Source organism: Phragmites australis, chromosome 13 (assembly GCF_958298935.1).
Source record: "Phragmites australis chromosome 13, lpPhrAust1.1, whole genome shotgun sequence".
NCBI lineage: Eukaryota > Viridiplantae > Streptophyta > Magnoliopsida > Poales > Poaceae > Phragmites > Phragmites australis.
Window position 1 is genome coordinate 30,813,337 of NC_084933.1, and position 22,043 is coordinate 30,835,379.

Sequence of the window (22,043 nt, forward strand, 5' to 3'; positions counted from 1 at the left end):
CGGGGGCCATGGAAGCAGAAGCGGTTTGGTTAAGCTCAAGAGGCGTTACGCTTTTCGCCGCGGTCCCACGCAGCGGGAACGCCCGTGCAGACCGAGTCCATAGACCGAAGCTAAGGGCGTATTAGTCAGAGCTTTTAAAATAATTTTGAGAGTAATTTACTAAAATAAGCTAGGTGTTAGAAGTTAAAAAATTAATTTTTCTGATTCACTTCTCTCGTATAATCACTTTCTCTACGTAATTTATCATATAAAATCAATTTTAACCACAAAATAAATTTTCTATAGAATCACTTTGTGTGGATAATTTAGATCGGCAGGTCTGTCAAACAGGCGCTAAGGACGTTCATTGTTCGCGCAACCATGTATAGGATGGAGCACTTGGAGGTGGTTTATGGGCCGGGTGCAGCTAAGTCATGCATGTATAGGATGGAGCACTTGCAGGTGGTTCATGGGCCGGGTGCAGCTAGTCATCCATGTATAGGATGGAGCACTTGCAGGTGGGGCCAGAAAGGGCGCGGCAACCGAGGCAGTCATTGAAAGAGGAGCATGGGCTGTGTGCGTGCGTGTCCTCGACGAGGAGACTCCCGGGCCCGCGCCTGCTTCCACTGCGCTGCGCGCTACTGGACGACGAGGCGTTGTTGCCTTGCCGCAGCGTATGGCAACGGCCAGACACAGCACGCAGCGCCGGAGACACGCTGGTAGGAGTGAGATTCTGGGCTTCTGGCAGGTTTCGCCGGTCTCGTCGTCGCAGGGACTTGCCACCGCCGAGCGCGACCGTCGCGGCTAACCAACCGCGTGTGCTTCTGCGCGGGTTTGCCTGATCGGGAAGGACATTTGACGTGAGCCGACCATCCGATCGGAATATTTGCCGTCGAGGCCGGTGAGAGAGAGAGAGAGAGATCGCATCTGTCCTGTGCCAGATCGAAGTTTATCGCCGACGTACTCAGAAAGCATTGTGCTGGTGCATGCATGCTCAGCTCGGCCGGCCGGTACAGTGACGTTGCTCTTCAGCAGCTTTGGCAGGGGAGGCGCAGGTGGACGCCATCGACGAAACGTACTCGTTCTGGTCGCGTGGTGTGACCGACGTTCAGATGACACGGCAAAAGGTCGCGACAAGCCGAGAAAGGCGCCTCGGACGGATCTCGCACGTACATCACGGCACAGCGTCGTTCAATCACGGGCACTTGATGCCGAGCTCTGCGCCCCACCAACCGACCCGATCCACCTGCACTACGGCCCCTCCTCCATCCTCCTAGCGCACACGAGCGCCGGCCATCAAGTGATGAACCACCGGCGGTAACCGCCGCCGCCTCGTGCCAACCCGCCGGCCGTGACCGGGAGCATCTCGACTCTCGCCATTAGATGGCAACATTTGTCATGTAGCTATTTGGATATCAGGCGTCCAAGGAAAACCACACAATTTTTATTAGAGCCTCACATGTCACTTGTACGTGCCCATGTAGTGGTTAGAAATGGCAACCTTGGGTTGGAAGGGTTGCATGCTGTTTCCTTCATTCTAAAATCTTGGTAGAGAACAAACCGACCGAGGGGCAGTTGCTCTTGTAACAACCGTGTTCAAAAAACGCTCATGATTTAGTTCCAAACGCTCACAGATCACAACAACTTGTTTGGATTGGGACGATTAGATCCAAACGCTCATGATTTGGTAAAAAAAAAGATCTCAGAGCGGACCTACTGGCTAAGTGGGGCCTCATTTGATTTCTGGCTGATTCGAGTAGTAGGTCTCCACTCACGGGTTGGCGCCATTTTGGCCTTGTCTGCAGAGTGCAGTCAGCTGCCATGTATGGGCGATTCCTCAGAAGTACAACGTATCGATGTTCCTGTCAAGTATGTTCGATCGTGGCCTCGTGGGAACCCAAAAAATTCGGTGGAGGCGCGCCGGCTGCAGCGTCCTGGACTACTCGTGGTTGGTGAGGGACAGCACCGCAGCAGAATTCCAGCGTAGTTCACGCCCGGCATTGAAAGATCAATCACCTAGCATATCCTCAGTATGTTTTAATGCTTAATAATAATATAGTAAATGTTATTTTTTTTATAGAGGAGTGACATCCCACTATATTTTTTTATAAAACTAATCATTGGGTCCGTCCATTTGCAGGTGTCAGTCGGAGCTGCGGGAGGCGATCGACGTGTATGGTGTGTAGCGCGCTAGGTAGGCGGGCGCGCGAGCGAGAGACGAAACACGGGAGCGGGATTTCTAGGAGCAAAACATATGCAAGCGGAGTAGTAGAGATTGAGTGGCATGAGGTGGATAATTTCTGCGAAGTTCAGATGTAGTCTGCAGAAATAGAGACAAGATGTCCTGTCTGATACGAGAATCACTACGTATTTTTTAAGTAGTAGAGAAAAAATACGACGACTGGATTCGAGTCTGGGCGGATGAGGCCATAGCGGGTGCTCCAACCACCGAGCTATACTTCGGTTCGTAAACGGGACTAATTTAATTTACATATAAAGACATATTCTTTACACAAGTGATCATAACGTTAATATCACTTGTGTAGATATATTTCTTTTTCTCTTTGATCGAACTGTAAAAAGGAGTTCAGATTTAGTAGCCTAATCTAGTATATTAAGGTTAGTTATCTAAGTAATGATGCACATTAGATTTAGCTAGTCCTAATAGACTAGAGGAAAACCTGAAAGATCGAATGATCTAAGAGGGGATGAATTATGCACTGATTAAAAACGCTACAACCAGGTATTAGAACGAATAACAACCTTATTCTCAAAGAAATATAAAGCAACTACACTAAAAAGCTAGAGCAAAGCAACTACACGAGCAAGCAAAAACACAAATCAAATTGTGGAATTTAAAAACTTGCATGAAGATAAATGCTCAAAGTAAATACAGGAAAGAAAAATAAATAGACAAGAGAACACTGAATTTTTTTCGATGTATTAAGGAGTTGACACTCCCCCTATAGTTCTTACTGGAGCATCCATTAAGGATATAGCTCCCTCTTAAGTTATTAAGACTCAAGTGCTCTCTCATGATTATTACTTCTGCATCTCTGGATTTACAGGCATCAAACTAAACGCATTGTTCTTCTCGGGGCTCTCACAAGAACTCTATGAACTTACCGAGACACCTTCAATCACCAAAAACCAGCTAGGTGTTATCAAACACCAAGAGTAACAAGCTAATAGTTTCATTTGACCAAATCAAGCCTAAACTACACCTAGATACACACTTGCTACTTTTGAAGCACTAATGATGCCCTTAATATTCAATTAGGGACTTAAAAATCAAGTTAAGTGATGTCTCTTGTTTCTTGATGACACACAGTGTATGAACTCCTATAAGTCGCAAAAGAGCCGAATGAAATCGAGTGGAAAGGTATTTATAAGTTAGAGTTCCAAATCTATTCGTTGCCTAACTATCCTATTTTTCTGTGAACATCGGATGGTCCGGCGTGCACTGACTCACACACGCCGGAACATCCGGTGTATATCTTTTTCAATCACTCCCAACTACCAGCTATCAATTAGCTGTTAAGCCTGTTAAATACTCCAGCGAAACCTACGGGCACACGCTAGATCATTCGATGTGTAGAACCACAAAATTCAGACTTTAAAATTCTTCTCTACAATTAACACTCCAACATATACTCCGGTGTACACGTCGGACCATCTAGCATGCATATTCATCAAATACTATGCTGAAATCCGTTATGCAAGAAGTGCTCTGGCATAGCCTCTCACAAACGCCAGAACATCTGGTGTGGACTTCAAATTTTTTGCGCTAATACTCTAGTGCTCATAAGTTTTTTGCGCGGCGGTTTCAACCGAACCAGGGAAAATCAGCAGCACAAATGAATTATAGAGAACAATTACTAATTACTAATTTTGTTTTTCTCAACTAGCAAGGTATCATGAGCGACACTTCATTCGGAATTTTACACAACTCTATTGACATCCTGATGCATGACGGTAATTCTAATAATCACTGGAAAACATCTACCTAATCTTTTCAGCTAAGAGCTAACCCAGCTCAGTAGGAATCAAGCATTTGTACATAATACTAGTAAAACATTTGTACACAAGCCCCAACCTATAACCTGACAAGAGCGGCACTGGACATTCTTCAAGGATGAACTGCATTCCCTTTTATTTTGAGGCTATTCACTTTCACCGTTGTCAAGGCACACCGCTTATCAAAGAACCTATGGATCATCTGAAAATATGCAGCTCTCCAAGCCCTCGCAAAAAACAGCGTACTCCAGACCATCAGAAGCCCAAAAGCAAATCCTACTTCCACCATTAGATATGTGATCTGCATTGCAGTATCTGTGTCATGATGTTGTTTATGTTCTGATTCCGACGACTGATAGCAGGAGGCATTCCAAAGAGGGCAGAGCGCAGAATTGCCCACAAAATCCTCATCTGTGAATGTGGAGAATTGCCCCTCCAGCCAAATTGTTGTACGACACATCAAATTTGGAGAGAAAATTCAGCTTTGTTAGTGATGATGGTATGCTCCCATTGAGATTATTGTGGGCCAAATTCAGCATTTCCAAGTTCGACATGCTCGACAACTCATAATTGGCCCTGAGAAGTCGTTCCAGTTCAAATCGAGCACATAAAGCTTCACAAGATGACCAAAGCCTGGCAAGACTGGCCCAACCAGCAGGTTGTTAGAGAGGATCAACGACGGTGGGAAGCTGCTGACTCAGTTGTACTGCAAACCTTTGCCAGTCGAATTCTTGTTGATGAAAAATGAGAGGTCCCTTGTTGATGGCTGCTCACTTGAGCCATTAATTGAAATCAAACTCCTCATCCATGTAACGCTTTCAGGAAGCTCCCCACTTAACGAATTGTTTGACAGGTCGACGTAGAAGAGATTGTTCAGATTTCCTAACCATGGCGGGATATTCCCATTTAACTTGTTCCACGAAATGTCCAGCACATTGAGGCTCTCCAAGCTCTGCAGCCAAGACGGAATTATGCCCGAGAGTAAACAGTTTGCCAGGACAAACACCTGCATGCTCTTGAACCCACTGATGCCATGCACTGGCATTGTCTCACCACCACTGAAGTTCTTGGTGAGCATCAAACTCGTCAGGTTGGGCAGGTGCTGCAAGACTTGAAATGCCGACAACAGGTTAGTGAAGCCATTCCCTGTCAGCGAGAGGTACGACAGGGATCTCAAATTCTTAAAGCTTTTTGGTATCTCCCCCTCAATTTTGTTCTTTTCAAGGCTCAGAGTCCTCAACTCGGTGCACCACGCAAGCCCGGGAGGTACAGAACCACTAAGATTGTTAACCCCTGAATCCAATGTGTTCAGCCTTGGCAGCAAGTTAAAGTCCAGAGCAATCTCACCGGACAGCGAGTTGTTCCTTAGGATAACCACCCTCAGCATTGGGCACCTCGGCAGGGAACTCCAGCCTCCTCAAACCCCCCAACACATCAGGGATGGAGCCAGTGAACATGTTATACGACAGGTCAATCTGCATAAGCTGAGAGAGGTTACCGAGTCCCTTGCCGAGGCTGCCGGAGAACTGATTTTCCCGTAAGCTCAGCCTCCTCAACTCCGGCATCGTGTACAGTTCGCTGGGGAGGTTCCCCGTGAGGCCGTTGCCATCTAGATAGAGCTCGGCGAGCGTCTTGCACCGGCTGAAGTCAGGGGGGAGCTCACCGGTGAGCTCATTCCACGAGAACCGTACGACCTTTACCGGTGCAACGCAGAGCGCGCTGGCGTTGATGCCGCCAGAGAAGGCGTTGCTGGAGATATCAAGAACCGTCAGGTTCGCAGCGCCGGGGAACACAGGGTGCGGGCCCGTGAGCTCGTTGAAGGAGACGTTCACCACCTCGATTGCTGGGAAGCCATCGTCGCTTGCAGAAAAAGCACCGGAGAGCCCGTTCGCGCTGAGGTTCAGCGTCACGAGGCTGTCGAGGGAAGCGACCGAGGAGGCGATAACGCCATGGAGGCTCGTGTTAGAGAGATCCAACTTGACCACCCTGCCAAGATCGCAGGAGATGCCGGTCCAGGAGCAGCAGCGTTGCTGGGCCCTCATCCGACAAGTCCGACGAGCTTTTTTTATTTTTATATTTTCTAACATAAATAATTAAATAAATATACACCAGATAAAAATATTTAAAAAATAAATGTCTACCACATTGCATGTACGGTTAGACACTGTTCATGGTTCAATTCTATTTTCTCTATTTAAAATAGTGTTCTTCCGTTGCTTCAAAAATTCTAAAACATTTTGTATGTATTTTATAATTCATGTGCAGCCCATAATTGGATTCACCTAAAAACCTTACGTAGAATCTGAACTAAAATTCTCCAAAAAAAAAAAGACTACTTTTATAACTTATAACAATTGTTATTACCTCAAATAAATTTCCAAAAATCTAAAAAAAATTCCCTAATATTTTTATTATTTGATGGAATAATTTAAAATTATTCCCAGCTATAGGTTATATGGTGAAAAATTGAGTTACTTTGTAATACTCTATTTATATGCATTTTTATCATTTCATGTGATATTCTTCTTTTAATTCAATTTGAATTCAAACATATACAAAATGATAAAAATTCAACCCATTTGTATATGTTTAAAATTTTGTTGAATTAAAATTGAATACATGAAATGATAAAAATACATATAAATAGAGTATTATAAAGTAACTTACTTTTTCATCATATAACCTAAGCTGGAAATAATTTTAAAAATTATTCCATCACATAAGAAAAATATTAGTAAATTTTTCCAGATTTTTAGAAATTTATTTGAGATACTAAAAATTATTATAGTTATAAAAGTAGCATTTTTTGAAGAATTTTAGTTCAAATTCTATGCATGGTTTTTAGGTGAATCCAATTAAAATGGATTGCACATGGATTATGAAATACGAACAAAAGTTTTTAAATTTTTTGAAACTACAGAAGGCCACTATTTTAAATAGAGAAAATAAAAAAAATGAATTGAACCATGAACAGTACTCCTGCTGCCGAGTAGAGGATAGTAGGCGGCTATTTTTTAAATATTTTCATCTGGCGCCTATTTTTTTTAATTATTTATGTTAGAAAATAAAAAAATAAAAAAAGCTCCAAGTCCGACGCCCTTCCTGTCCAATCCATTGGTGAAGGCCAGAAGCGCCTCCAGGTTGGCAGGGTCGCAAGTCTGGTTCAGGGCCGCCGGCGCCATGAAAGTAGAGCAGTACGGATCCGACCAAAAAGTGGAACAAACAGTAGTAGCTTTCCATTGGAGTTGATTGTTGGTGGTGCCATGAGGAGGTGGGAAGCAGGCGGCGTGGAATGAGGGAGCCATCAGCCATGGTTGATCTGCCAGGCAAGGGCACAAGGTCAATGCACACTGAGGTAAGTGCAATTCCTGGGAAGGTCCTATCCAGAAAAGTTGCGGATAACAAACACCCGAATTGATTGAAGACTTCAGTAACGAGGAATTGGCCCAGTCAAACATATTGCCATTAAGATTAAAACACTCCAATTTGAATGATCGATGGGGATTTAGAAAGGGACTAAACCTTGTCTCCAGCTGTTAGAGAACTCAAGGTGCTGAAGCTGATCCAACTAAGCCAAAGAAACAGAGACAGTACCATGTAAAACGAATAAATTGATGATCATGTAAAACCATAACCAGAAAGATCAAGTCCGACCACCCTTCATCCAACTGTTGTCGTAGAAGTCCTCAAGATGCCGACAAATGACATCAGTGTGATGATGAAAACACAACAACACACGCCGCCACCTTCAGTATGCCCGAAGAAATCACTGAGGAGAGTGTAGTCATTAGTGTCACATGTGTGGTTCCTCAAGTAGCTTCCAATGGCATGTAGCAACAGGAAGAAGCAGAAGCACCCGAGTGGACCAAACCGGTTGGCAGTTGCCTCAGCTGGTATTCATGTCCATAAAGGTGGACCAAACCGGTTGGCAGTTGCCTCAGCTGGTATTCATGTCCATAAAGGCTGATTAAAGGAAGACAGTGAGAACTTGAGAAGGATATGGGCAAGGAGGCACTTAGAGAAAACAAATCATATACATGTGGCCCATGGTAGAGTATGTTCTCAGCAAAATGTTGTGCATAAAAACGTTCATTTTCATTTTCTATAATGCACAGGTGCACATACCACAATGGGTCCAAAAGCACCCAAGTTCATAAAATCCTTGTCAGGACAATTCAAATTATGTTCTTTCCCACCTTCACCAAAAAAAATCCTTCGCAAAAAAATTATATTATTCCCCAGCGAACTGCCAGTCAAACAATCAGTTCTCGGATCTCAACTGCCCTAATACAGTATATAGACATAATGGCAAGATTAGTTGACATTTTTTTTGGGGGGGGGGGGGGGTTGTTGGTCTCGAAGTCAATGGCCATGCACACATTCATTCTCCACTCCTATTCACGAATAGATATGAGCTAGGCATGCGCCACCAAAATAGACCTAGCCAAAGTAGTTTGATCTTTTTAATGTAATTCGCCCCAACCTAGTGTTTAATCAGAGTAGTAATTCTTAGCAAAAGTATGATTCCTTGGTCCAAAATCAGCAGAAGCAAACTATAGATATCTAGAGAGGAATGATCAGGGGAACCCTTTTCTTCAATATAACTATATAAGTTGCCCCTTCCTAGTATTTCCCAGAGTTGTTGTAATTTGTAAACTTGTAACTCATATCTTAAGCAATGATTCCTTGGTCCAAAATGAGCAGAAGCCAACAATAGCATTAAATGAGCAACGAGATGGATCGATGTGGTTAGATTATAGAAACTTACTAAATTTAAACTTCAGAATCACGCTGTTGTCTGAAATGAATTGATAAATCAAAATCAAAATGCTATGCTTGCACCAACAAAGGATCGGTTCAGGCTTCAGACACGTTACATGATAGGAAGGGCATGATTGGGACAAGCTGCTCTGGAGCCTCACATGATCCTCATTTATGACTGAACCTTCTCAAGATATGTTCCGGGATGTCTTGCCCTGTAATCTTCAATTTATATTCAATTAACGTCAGAGGTAGTCACCAAACCTGCAAACTTAATAAAAGCTTGTTGAAACATAAAACTCGACCAACCTAGGAGGAACTAGATGACATTGTTAATAAGACAAAATAGGCATCCAAATTCACATAAAAGAGGACTTGAACCTAGGTGGTCTAGGCGTACATCCACAATTGTTGAAACATAAACTCAACTAGGAACATAGAGCATTTAGCTATCTTGGTCCTATAAAAAATTTCATAGCTACAAGTTCTGTTACTAATGACAGAGAGACTAAAACAGAAGCAAGCAGGCACATCAATGCAGTAGATACTTAGAATATAGGCTCCAACTTTTTTATAAGCATACCTGAGCAATTGTTGGCCTGTTCGATCGAGTACTTGATATGTAACTTGATTTTGTTTCTTATGCTCAAATCATATCATAAACATCAGCTTTCCTGGTGTGACAAAGGAAAGCATGCCAAGTACTATTTATGAAATAAGTTCATGGCAAATTAACCATTTGACAGCAACTCATTTTCACAGTTATCCAACAATTCCATGTTTCCCTTTATTCTCAGCAACTCATCATGACAATCATCTATTTGAGTGTGGCATTCGTCATCTGCAGAGAACGCATGGACAATATTTTTAATCTCAATGCAGCTTAGCCCAGGCTCCTTTTCATTCGTCAGCCCTCTGATCCTTTTCCTGATTACAGCCACATTGTCCCATTTTCCTACAGAGGCGTAAAGGTTTGAAAGCAGTATATGTGTTGAGATATCATCTGGGTCCTGCTCCAGTGCCTGTTCGGCAGCATGAACACCGATGGACAAATCTCTAAATGTCACACAGGAGCTTAGCAAAATTCTCCATAGCTCAGGATATTTCTTGGCAGAAGGGGATTTCAAAATTAAATCAACTGCTTCCTCCAATAAACCCACCCTACTCAACAAACTCACCATGCTAGTGTAGTGTTTGAACCCCGGCACAATACCGTCAGTCATCATACAAAACCAATAAAGCTTTCCTTTCTCAACCAGTCCGCGGTGGCTACAAGCAGAAAGAAGGGAGATGTAAGTTACATGATCAGGTTGCAGCCCACCACGAATCATTTCACCAAATAATTTGAATGCGGTTTCAGAATCCCCATGATTGCCATATCCTCCTATCATAGAATTCCAGCACTTCAAATCTGGCTTCTGTATGGTGCAGAACACCGAATAGGCACCTTCAAGAGCACCATTTTTCGCATACATGTCAACAAGGCTTCCAGAGACACAAATATTTCCTTCGTAACCACTTCTTACCACTTGAGCATGGAGCATTTCCCCTTGCTTCAGGCCTGCAAGATCTGCTGTGGAATTCAAAGCACTGCTCAAAGAGAAGTTATCGACCTTGTGCCCTTCCTCCAGCATGCTAGTAAAGTACTTCAGGGCTAACTCTCCTTCACCTAGGGCAGAATGGCCAGCAACCATCTCGGTCCACATGATTACATCTTTCACCGTAATGGAATCAAACAAAATCTGAGCAGAGCGCGGCTCCTCATTTGCGAAATACATATTGATCAGTGTATTACCTACGAAGACGCTGCTCTCCAACCCAGCTTTGATCACTTCGGCATGAAGCGGCTTGACAGTACACATTGCTGGCAAAGCAGCAACAGCAGACACCACAGCTGCAAATGTATACTCATCAGGAGAAAGCAGTTCACAGAAGGGCACAGCCTTGAGCAGCACAAAGGCATCCATAGCGCTCCATCCATCCCCGATGCCAGAAAACCCAGCAATTATAGTATTCCATGAGACCAGGTCAGGTGTCTCAATCGTCTCAAACACACGGAGCGCAGTGTCCATGTCACCACAGCAGCAGTACATGTCGAGCAGAGCATTCTGCAGCGGCAAATCAGGATCAAGCATCTCTGATTTCACCACCCATCCATGAAGTGCACGCCCATGGTGCGAGTCCCCAGCGCGCCCGCACCCACTCAGCACTGAGGAAAGCGTGCTCTCCGTGGGCGCCAGCCCAACCCTCACCATCCTGCAGAACTTCCCCAGCGCGCGATCAAGATAGCCATACCGCACGTTGCAGTGCATCACGCAGTTCCACGCCACCACATCCCGCGTTGCCATTTCGTCGAACACCTGGTTGGCGTCCCACGGCGAACCACACGCGGAGTACATCTGGAGCAGCGCGGTCGGCACAATGTCACTGGCGACGAAGCCGAGCGTCAAGGCCTGCGAGTGCACCGCGGCGCCTGTGCGACCGTAGCGCAGCGCACCGGCGGCGCGAAGGACGGCGCAGAGGCTGGGGGCGGTAGGACGGAGACCGGACGCGTGCAGACCGCGGAAGAGCCGGAAAGCGTGCGGCGCGTGCCTCGGGGCGCGGGAGAGAGCAGAGAGGACGGTGTTGTACGAGACGACGGAGGGGCGCGGCGTGGATCGGAGGAGGGCGAGGGCGTCGGGGACCGCAGAGAGGCGGGAGTAGAGGGCAAGCAGCTGGTTGACGAGGAAGGTGGTGGCCGTGGGCGCGGAGGGCAGGGAGGAGACCACGAGCAGCGCGTGCAGCGCGCGCGTCCCCCGGAGGACGGCTCGCGGCCGGGAGCGGGAACGGAGCAGCGCCTCAGCCGCCGCGGCGAGAGCCGGCTCAAGGGGGTACAAGCCGAGGCGCGACGACATAGAGCAGCCCGCGCTGGCGCAGTCGGCGCACCCGAGCGTTTCATTCCGCAGCCGCAACCATTATAAAAGCACACCTCCTAAATTCTAGCGTCTGGAAACGAGAAGGATCTCTCGGCCGTCAGAGTTAGGGGAGGGGTTAGGATTGGGTAGGTAGTTTAGGGTGTCGGTTTTAGAGGGCGATGACCGGACCGGTGGTGGCGGCGTGGCGAGTGACGGCATCAACACCAGTGCCACAGCAGACAGACGGGATTAGCGGCAGGGAGTATGATTACGAATTGGTTAGCGTGACGACATGTGGTGAAAATAGATTCGATGACAGATGCCGCCGAAGACGAAATAGGAGGGTGACATGAGAGGAACCTTAATGGGAGAAATTCTTGGGTGCAAGATTGAAGATAAATAAAAAAGTTGGATGGACTGGTGGCTAAGAGTTGTCGAGTGAAGCATGCAAATGCTAATTTGCAGCAGTTATGAAAGGGGAGGTGGGGGCGACACCAGTTAAAATTAGGCGGATTGGCGCGTCTACGTCGCGCCTATTTTTTTTCACAGGACATGAAAAAAAGACTTAAAAAATTAGGTTCATTAATTTTAGGCATCTCAATATTTATTTATGAATTTATTAATATTTAACACATTCATTTAATTATGGGGAAAACAATATTATTTTTATGCATGCACATAATTTTAATATGTAGACGACAGTAATACGAATCTAACAAAATTTGTTTCATATTTTTTTTAGCTTTAGATATTTTTCTATGCATTTTAGATTATTTCAGCCGATTTATCAATATATCAATTATACCTTTCACTATTTTTCTGGAATTTTAAAAAAAATTATACATATATATATACAAATATTGATACTATATACATACATATATATATATATATCCATACATATACATATATACATATATAGGACCACGTTAACAGTAGCTACAATGCTTCAACCCGAGCTTTAATATATAGTATTGATTCCAAACACGATAGCCGTGGCCGCTGCTTCTAGAGAGTTTCATCACTCATCTCATCGTCGTAGGGAATCAGGCAACCACCCACCCCGCGGCCATGGCGGCGAAATCATGGGTGAACCTTCCCGCACACATCATCAGGCTGACCGCGTCCACATGTCCTGCCTCAGCAGGCACTGACGCGCCGCCGTGAAGAAGGACAAGCGGGAGGAGTCGCCTCGGCCACCGATCCCTCCTTATACACCACGATAGGCGGCAAGAGATACACCCTCGCGGCGCGCTTCTGCGGCACGTTCGACGGCGCCTGGGTTTCCCTCCAGCTCAGCCAGCCGCCGCACGCCCACGCGCTGCTCTACAACCTCAACCCCGGGCTCCGGGGCCCTCATCGTCCTCCCCAGCAAAAGCGACGAAGGGCCCTGTGAGGGTGATCACCACCACCTCCTCCGCGCCGCCATCGCCCCCTCCCGGGGCCGCATACCTCGTCGGCGCCATCATCGCCGGCACCCGGCCCAGAGTCGCGTTCTGGCAAAATTGGTTGGGGTACTGGGTTATCCCAGAATCTCCGGGCAATGGGTGCCGGCCGGGAGGAGGCAGGAGATCTGCAGGACGTCATCTACTACAACGGTCACCTCGGTCGAAGGCGTGGTGGTGCACGTGCCGATACTCGACCAGAACGGCGAGCTATCGTATGTGGACTCCAAGTTGTACGACGTTCAGCGGCACGAGGATTACCTCATGGATTTGGGGTTGCTCGGCTATTCGGGCTCGGTGAAGTGCTACCTCGTGGAGTCCCGCGGCGAGTTGCGGATGGCCGTGAGGTACGTGGTCTCAACAAGGCGGACAAGGAGGACACGCAGTGGTTCCGGGTCTTCAGGCTCGATATCGAGGAGCCGGCTGCCGACGACCAACCTGATCTCGCTCGTTGGGAGGAGCTTGTTGGGAGGGAGCTCGATGGCCGGATGCTATTCGTGGGACGCGGGTGCTCCAGATCCTTTGAGGCAGCCCATTTCCGTGGGTTTGCAGAGTTCATGATCTGCTTCCTCGACGACCACTGCGCCACCGAGGAGCCAGCGGTGATGGGTGAGAGGCGCTACCACCTGACCGACACGGGCAGGTTCTCCGTGGCCAACGACAACTTCGAGACGTGGCCTCCGGAAGAGGGCCTGCCGCCACAAACGTCGAACCGCGCTCCTCCCATCTGGTGGCTCCATTGATGGTACGAATTTGCACGCGGTAATGTACTCTCTTCTCTCTCTCCTGGCTCCTGACCTAATTGTGCTGAGATACACTGTCACTTGTCAGTTTGATGCGACATGCAGTAGATAGATAAGCTGCTAGGGAATTATACTCTTAGACCATGCCTAAGGAATTTTTTTCACGGACAGATTCTCCGTTGTAAAGGGATTCTCGTTCCCTTCAGCGCTCTCAACGGTTTCCCTTCACGGTTCTCTTCACAACGGGATTCTCAGGGTCATTCCCTTCAGAATGGGATTCTCTCTCCGTTCTTTTCGCGATTCATCTCGAAGGGAAGCTGTTGGAGATGAGAGAAAATAAAGAAAATGGGAACGGGGAAGTGAATCGGGAAGTGAACGAAATGAAGGGAATATGCCTGAGTCACTTTCACTACAGAGCAACAGATCAATATTTCCAGGCAATTTTTCTGGACATGTTGGCCACTCATTTTTCCAAGTGACTTGAAGGAATTGCGAATGAATGTTCCATTCAGTTTCTGTACATGTTGATGTCGCCACAAGTTTCGTTTGCTCTTTGGTACTCTGTTACATATGAACTTTCATCTGATATTCTGATCTAAACCAAAATCAGAATGTCGTAGATGATTGTGCATGATGACCTCAAACAAATGCTGGGAAACTCCAATGGATTCATATGTTGTGAAATCTGTGCGTTGAAATGGGCACAATACTGTCAGATATCCCAGTAACTTGCAGGTATTGCAAATGATATTTTATTCAGTTTCTGACTTTCAGTACATGTTGCCACAAGTTTCAAGTACTCTTAGGGTACTCTGTCCAATGCCGAACTTTCATCGGGCAGTCTAATCTAGTTAAGTCAAACTCAAATGTTTCTGAAATAAAGGGTTCGAGCACATTCTGGGCTTCAAATTGTAATGGATAATTGAGTGCAATTCTGTGGGGCATGATCATCACTATACTGTTCATTCTTCTGATCAGTTTCCTCTTGAAAACCTGACTATTCTGATGATCACAACACAATCAGTAAAGTGGCACTATCAGTGAAGCATAGTTATTTTTGCTTGTTTCTGCATTATTACTAGCCGATTTAATGAGCTTATTATTACTTATGACTGGCTCTACGAAGCTCTGAGCACTGCAGAACTGTAGATTTATGGATTGCTAGTCTTTCATAATGACATATGTTGCCATATCAGTATTTTTTCCCCATAAAAGGACCTATCGATTTTTCGCTTTTCAAATAGATGCATGTTTAAGGTTTTAAGCCATATGCTTGCACCAGTTTTCCACTAGATATGAGCTAATGGAGCTATGACCAAAGCAACAATCAATTCTCAAGATTGCTAAAAAATCAATTTATTCTCAAGCTTGAGCAGTAAGAAGTATTTGTAGTTTTGAACAAATTTGTTGGAGATTACAGATTAGATTTAGTGTTACATGCATACAATTTGGTGGTTTCCGTATCAAGGGTACAGTTGAGAGTAAAATGCCATTCACATTCTGATTAAGCAATTTTCAGAATAATCTGAATTTTGCAAGCTTTTTTTGAGCCAAGAGGAGGCCTCACATATTTCACTCTTCTTACCATTGCTTTAAAATTCTGTGGAACTAGGTGGACATGTTAATCATCAAGCTTGCAATATGCAAGGAGAAATCTCTTTTGTATCATGTTTGGGTGAGGAAAAAAAACCTGGCTGGTTTAGTTTTTCCCCATATAACCACGGTTGATTCTCAACCCCCCAAACCACGGTTGATTCTCAACACACAGAGAGAGATATATAACATCACACTAGCAGTAATGAGTATCCTAGTAAGAGGAACAAATCTCGATTATATATCCTAGCCACAACAGATCAAGTATACATCAAAAGAATAAGAGTCGCCCACTGATAACACAACAAGTCTAAACAAAAGATAGAGGTGATCATACAAATGTCATGCAGCTACATATCCCGCATGCTCATCATCACCTTAAGTTGTAACTGTAAATATAGCAAATGTGAGATTCGAAAATCTCAGCAAGTGAATTATTTTAATAAACTATTTAGCTACAGTTGATTAAGCAATCATCTTTAATAGATAAAACTAGAAACTAAACATGTTTTCAACATCTGAAAATATGATTAAGCCTGACAAAACTACAACAATACCATAATATTGTCCGCTAGCTATGATTCACCATATAATTATTATCCAAAATGATAATAAAGACTTCCGTGCAATATAAGAACAACATCGAAGCAAATAAATTAAATACATTCATATGAATGCACATGACACGTTCTTCCTCACCCTTACCCGTCTACATGCAATATAAAGGGTGTGCATCATACCTCTTCTCAATAACATACGATGTTGTATCGATACGTTCGTGGTCATAAGACGACGACAAAACTTTCAATGTAAAATATCATGTTTACGATATGCTCCATACATGACCAATAACATAACTTCCAAGATATGCATAATACTTCAAGAATTGCGTATTACAATAAAAAAACAAATACATAGCGATGTATCTTGCTCACTTCACTTCTTAATTCAAGATTCCAATACTTTGAAAAGTAAACATTACGGAAGCAAGCCCATGCACAATCCAAAGACATAAATTCAAACATAGATATATATGTCATACTTCAAGAAGAATATGAACAACTACAAGAAATATGACATATCTCCCTTCCTTTACCTCATAATCCCACGAAAACATCCTATCTTCAGAAGGCAAAGAGTAAGTAACACGCTCACATTTAATTTGATAAATCATTAACAAGCGCGACAATTAAAAAGATAAATGTAATCAAATTACCAGTTAAAGCGTAGACATCTGATACATTCACTTGCTTTCACCAAAAACGAAGTAGGAAACTAGCTGCATCTTGAAATAGCACCACCTAAACAAGTGCATAAATTAGCACCAAAATACCGCAACAACAAAATTAAAAGGAGGCACAAGTGCCTACGTCTGAAAACCCTGCAGATACGGTAATCGATGTCTACGGAACCATATCTTCCACTTAGCTTGTAAGACATCAAGCGAGAACTTCCGCTAAAGAGGTCGAAGACCAAAGAACAACAATTAACAACGCGCGAACTAACTCTCGCCGGACAACAACACCAATTAGCCAAAACCTCTAAAACCGCTTAACCAAAAAGAACATGACTAACACCATAAGAAAGCTAACAACGAGACCTACAACTTTCATTATAACCATTCGATCGGATTCGACACCGGTTAGACCCTAATTTTGAATTAACTTGCTACATACTAATTGAAGCAAATAAACATTTATTCAACAACGAAGATAATGATCCCAACTATCTACAAGCATCTAAGGACTACGAAGAGATCACCTTTGCAGCGAGATCTCGAATCAATGGCGAAAACCGACGAACTCGCGAAAATTCCCTTTCTTCTTCTTCTTCTTCCTCCTCCTCCTCTTCTTTCTCTCTCTCCCCATTCTTCTTCATCATCATCCTCCTTTCTTTTCTTCTTTCTTTATTTTCTTTTCTTCCTGACCGGCTGGCCCTTTCCTCTCTGCACCCCTTCCGGCCCCCTTGCCTTGGCTCCCCATTGGCCGTAGCTGGTCGGCGGCATGACGGTGGCGGCCAGGGAGTGAAGGGGCCTGGCAATGGTGACAGCGATGGCTGGAGCGGGTAGTTGCCTGATGACGGTGACAGGCCGGGTTGGCAGTCAGGTGGGGAGAAACGAAGGCAGATGCTAGGGTTAAAGGTGGAGGCGTTACCAATCCCCCCACCTTATCCCACTTCTTTATTTTTCAACCGATAGCTTAGATTAACTGGGATCGCTACGGCTCCACTGAGTAACCAAACAAGACGTTAGATAGTAAAACGGAATCGTCTCAACGAGATCTACACATTCACGTTTTCCGATCGTCCATCCGAACATTGGTTCAAAAGTCAAATTTTTGTACTCCTCATGGATCCCACTGTCTACAATTGAATTTCCCACTTTCAGTATTACATGACCAGGATTCGCAAACGCGTTTTGAGGAACATCAAGTCTGATGTTTCAATACTTTCTCCTCTAAGACGTGCAGTGCTATCTCCAGATCACCACAGCTGCAGTGCATTTCCCGCGGCCCATTCTGCAGCGGCATGTCAGGACCAAGCCGTTCTGGTTTCACCACCCATGCGTTGAGGATCCACCACACGACATCCCCATTGTCATTTCGTCGAACACCAGGTTGGCGTCCCATGCCACCGCTGCGGGCACCGGGACCGGAGCAGCGCCGGTTCAAGGGTGTAGAAGCCGAGGCGCGGCGAAGGCGGGGCGTGGCGCGCTCTGGCGCACTGGGCGCAGCCGCGCGTATCTTCCCGGAGCCGCAAGCCCGCAACATTATAAAAGGGGAACTGGGGCGACGCCACCGCGTGCAGAAGCGTAGCCACCCAAATTCAAAACTCGAGAACCGTGGCCCGTTTCTTCCAGAGAGAGCTCATTTATCGCTCATCTCATGGGCGTAACGAACCAGGTAACCAACCACCCCGCGGCCATGGCGACGACGTCGTGGGCGGACCTCCCCGCCAACCTCATCCTCCGCCTCGTCCCCCGCTTCCCCTGCCTCGCCGACCGCGTTCACGTGTCCTGCCTCAACAGGCACTGGCGCGCCGTCCTGAAGAATGACGAGCAGGTGGAGCCCCGGCCGCCGCCGCTGCCGCCTCAGCTGCCGTGGCTCCTCTTCCCCTCCACCACCGAACCCTCCTTCTACACCACGATCGGTGGCAAGAGATACACCCTCGCCAGGCTCCCGCCCGACGTCCGCGCCTCGCGCTTCGTCGGATCGTTCGACGGCGGTTGGCTGGCGCTCGCGCTCAGCCAGCCGCCTCACGCCCACGCGCTCTACAACCTCAACTCCGGGGACTGCGTCGTCCTCCCGCGCGTGAGCCAGGAAGGGCACCCCGTGATGGTGAGCGTCGCCACCTTCTCGGCCCCGCCATCCCGCCCCCCTCCCGAGGCATACCTCATCTGCGCCATCATCAAGGGCACCACGCCCTGCATCGCGTTCTGGCAATATTGGATGGGGCACTGGCTCAGCGCTGGAGCTCCGGTCGGGGGCACAGGGGAGGAGCTGCACGATGTCATCTACTACAACGGCGGCTTCCATGTCCTCACCTCGCGCGAGCGCGTGGTGGTGTACGTGCCAGAACTCGACAAGGACGGCAAGCTCTTGCACGCGAACCCGACGTTCTACGACATTCAGCAACGCCAGGATTACAACGTGGATGTGGAGGGTCTCCGCGAGGGACATAACAGGATTGATCGCTACCTCGTGGAGTCCCGCGGCGAGTTGCTGATGGCCGTGAGGTACATGTTCATCAAAGAGGACACGAAGGTACTACGGGTTTTCAGGGTCGACGTCGAGGAGCCGGCTGCCGACGGCCATCTTGCCCGCGCTTCCTGGGGGGAATTTTCGTTTCACCTCTATGGCCGGATGCTGTTCTTGGGGCACGGGTGCTCCAGGTCCTTCGATGTCGCCGAGTTCCATGGGTTTAAGGAGTCCAGGATCTACTTCTTCGACGACCGATTCGCCACCACGGAGCCGGTGATGGGCGAGGCCTGGTACCACCTCACCGACAGGGGCAGGTACTCCATGGCCCGCGTCATCGTCGAGGTGTGGCCTCCGGAGGATGAGGAGGACCTGCGGCTCCCGGAGGCGTCGGACCGCGCTCCTCCCATCTGGTGGCTCCATTGATGATGCGTATTTGCATTGAGGCAGCGTACGTTTTTCTCTCCCTCCTGACGTGATTGTGCTAAGATAAATTGTCGCTTTGTCAGTTTGATGCAGTGTGATGCTGACAGCAGTAGATACTGCTAGGGAATGATACTCTCATGCTTGAGTCACTTTCAGTTCAGAGTTCTGAAACTGAAGACAATTTGGCTGTACATGCTGCCAATTTTTTTCTAAGCTTGATCTCTTCAAGTGCTTTTGTTAGATTTCATACTCTCTAGTCAGGTTGGCTAGTGATGCTATTAGTAGTGGGACAGCAGTTTGACACTGCAGTGATTTGCAGGTTACAGTTTCTGTACATTTTGCCCAAGTTTTCATATGCTGTACTTTGTCAAATACAGAATTTTCATCATACACTATCATTTGATTTTTTTTTCTCGAACACGCAGAAGAGCTACGTGTCATTATATTAAGAAGAAGAGTGACCCAGTTTATAAAAGAATCCTTATCCGAAAACCTTATAAGCAGTGCATTACAACTCACGGAGCTCATATCACGCACAAAGACAGATAGAGAGAGAAAGAAAGAATCCTAAAACCTCTAAACAACCAGCCGACCAAGGCTAGGCAACAAACAACCCAGCTAACACACAACAAACAACTCGGCACATAGACACCATCCGACACTCCAGGACAACCAACGACACCCACACTAAGCAAAGTAACCCGACAAGAAACTGTGCCTAGCTAGCACCTCGACCAGAATACCTAGACAACCTAACAGGTGGAGCCCCGCTCACACTCTTGACTACCCAAACGGTCGGTGGCTCTCACACCGAACCACAAGCAAGATGAGAACCTATGACGACGGAGCACAACCACTGACGAGATGTGTCTTGCAAATAGCGGCGTCAGCTGTAAAATCAAGACGTAGAGGGATTATATGAAACGACGCATTCAGGAAGGAAGCAGGAAGGAGATTGCCGTAGCTCATCCGGACTCTGAACAGGGTTTTCACCTGAAGAGATCCCAAAAGGAAAACTACGTGACGATGCCTCCAGGGAGGTAATGAGGCCCGACAGCGCCACCATCGTCGGCAATGGCATAAAGCCAGACTGGGCTTTCGCCCATAAGTCCCCGAACCACGGCATAACCCAATGAACATAGAGGTTCAACAAGTCGATCAGGGTACACACCAAAAGCACAAGGGTGCGAGGCCTCGACAAAAGACGGCCATTACAACATGCAGCGCTAAGCACAAGGGCAGCACATGAGCACAAGACACCTTCAACAACAAGGGACGACCAGGGCAAAGCCTAGCCAACAGCGACGCACGCGTTGAACCACATGGTGACACCAGTAGACGGCGTCCTCAGGCGCACTGAAGGACCACAAAAGCTAGCGATAGCACACCCGCGACAGGATGAGCTCCGAGGGGAGGAAACCACCAACAAGCGAAGGCGTTGAGACCAGAGGGGCCCACCTGCAAGGTGAGCAGCCGGCCACCATAGCAGAGGTGCCCGAGGCCCTAAGGGCAGGCGGCGAGCTGCGCTCGAAGCCCTATGTCCAGGCAGTGAGCGGTCCAAGCCCGAGCCGTCATGACGGAGGCGCCTGAGGCCAGCCGACGAGCGGCCCACCGAGACAAGTGACGACGACGCCTAGAGCGCCTCGGCCAGAGGTAGAGCAGCCATCTGAAGGACCCTGCCCGCAAGGTGAGTAGCCGACCACCGCTCGCCCAAGGCACCCCGAGACCATCCATCGGTCATTCAGAAACGAAGAAGCCCGAATTCGAGCTCCCAAGGGTGGATCCACCACCTCCGAGGATGGATAGGGGTCCAGGTCATCCGGATCCGCCCAACCAGTGACTAGAACAGCTTGAGGAGTTAGGGGGAGGAGAGGAGAGGAAAGGAGGGAGGAGAGCGGCCGCGACACCCCTGCTTCGGAGCTGTCGTTGGCTGCTGTCATCGGCGTCCGCCGGCCAAATCTTGCTAGTTTTGGGAGGTGTTGGCCTAGAGGTGGAGTCACCCCTCAAGTCACCAGAGTGGGCTGTCAGGACCCCGAACCCGGGTTCCCCTGTGCCTCCTGTATCAGTCCCTGGATCAAGTAGCTGATACGCACAGAATTCAACAGAATGATATCAAATACATACTTCGAATACAAATAAGTAAAATAAATACCTAAAAAGCGAAAAGATGGTCCGGTGGACAAGAATCCACAGCAGACCAGCCAGGCAGAAGAGCCTACAGCGCAGCGGAGCGAAACGACGATGCAACCCAATGCCACAGGCAACTCGGGTGCGGACGCGACCTTAGACTTCTTCTCTTCGACTTCATCTGGGTTGAGGTTGATCTCCAACGCAACAATCTGAAAGCAACAAGACTGAGTACGGAAGGTACTCAACAAGTCCTATACTACTTCAAAGGGGTTGATAGATGCATAATGAATATTTCAAGGATAAGGCTTTACGGCATAGTTTTATGCGTAAAGCAGGTTTTATGCAAATATCTAGTTATAT

At 46.9% G+C, this 22,043-nt stretch overlaps 2 protein-coding genes and 1 pseudogene across 10 annotated transcripts; 1 reads left to right on the forward strand and 2 right to left on the reverse strand.

Moving 5' to 3' along the window:
• Positions 1-3,865: 3,865 nt before the first annotated feature.
• LOC133888804 (phytosulfokine receptor 1-like) lies at positions 3,866-6,050 on the reverse strand (annotated as a pseudogene).
• A 1,387-nt stretch (positions 6,051-7,437) lies between these two features.
• On the reverse strand, positions 7,438-11,799 carry LOC133888802 (pentatricopeptide repeat-containing protein At3g50420). Of its 9 annotated transcripts, none has more exons than XM_062329176.1 (4): positions 9,341-11,799; positions 8,874-8,979; positions 8,765-8,794; positions 7,438-7,959 (listed from the first exon to the last, which is right to left on the reverse strand). In XM_062329176.1, the coding sequence occupies exon 1, from the start codon at positions 11,649-11,651 to the stop codon at positions 9,489-9,491; it is 2,163 nt and encodes a 720-aa protein (XP_062185160.1). In that variant the 5' UTR covers positions 11,652-11,799; the 3' UTR covers positions 7,438-7,959; positions 8,765-8,794; positions 8,874-8,979; positions 9,341-9,488. The 9 variants fall into 9 exon arrangements, with proteins under 9 accessions (XP_062185160.1, XP_062185156.1, XP_062185161.1 ...); XM_062329172.1 differs by having other exon boundaries at positions 8,874-9,021; XM_062329177.1 differs by lacking the exon at positions 8,765-8,794 and having other exon boundaries at positions 8,874-8,972.
• Positions 11,800-12,662: 863 nt separating this feature from the next.
• Positions 12,663-19,630, forward strand: LOC133889627 (uncharacterized). The gene is made up of 3 exons (XM_062330076.1): positions 12,663-13,826; positions 13,928-13,943; positions 18,246-19,630. Exons 1-3 carry the CDS (start codon positions 13,195-13,197, stop codon positions 19,551-19,553), a joined length of 1,956 nt encoding a protein of 651 aa, XP_062186060.1. The 5' UTR covers positions 12,663-13,194; the 3' UTR covers positions 19,554-19,630.
• The last annotated feature ends 2,413 nt before the right edge of the window (positions 19,631-22,043 follow it).

Bases quoted from the DNA above. Each gene is read 5' to 3' on its own strand.
- LOC133888802 (XM_062329177.1), bottom strand. From the start codon at position 11,651: ATGTCGTCGCGCCTCGGCTTGTACCCCCTTGAGCCGGCTCTCGCCGCG.
- LOC133889627 (XM_062330076.1), top strand. From the start codon at position 13,195: ATGGGTGCCGGCCGGGAGGAGGCAGGAGATCTGCAGGACGTCATCTAC.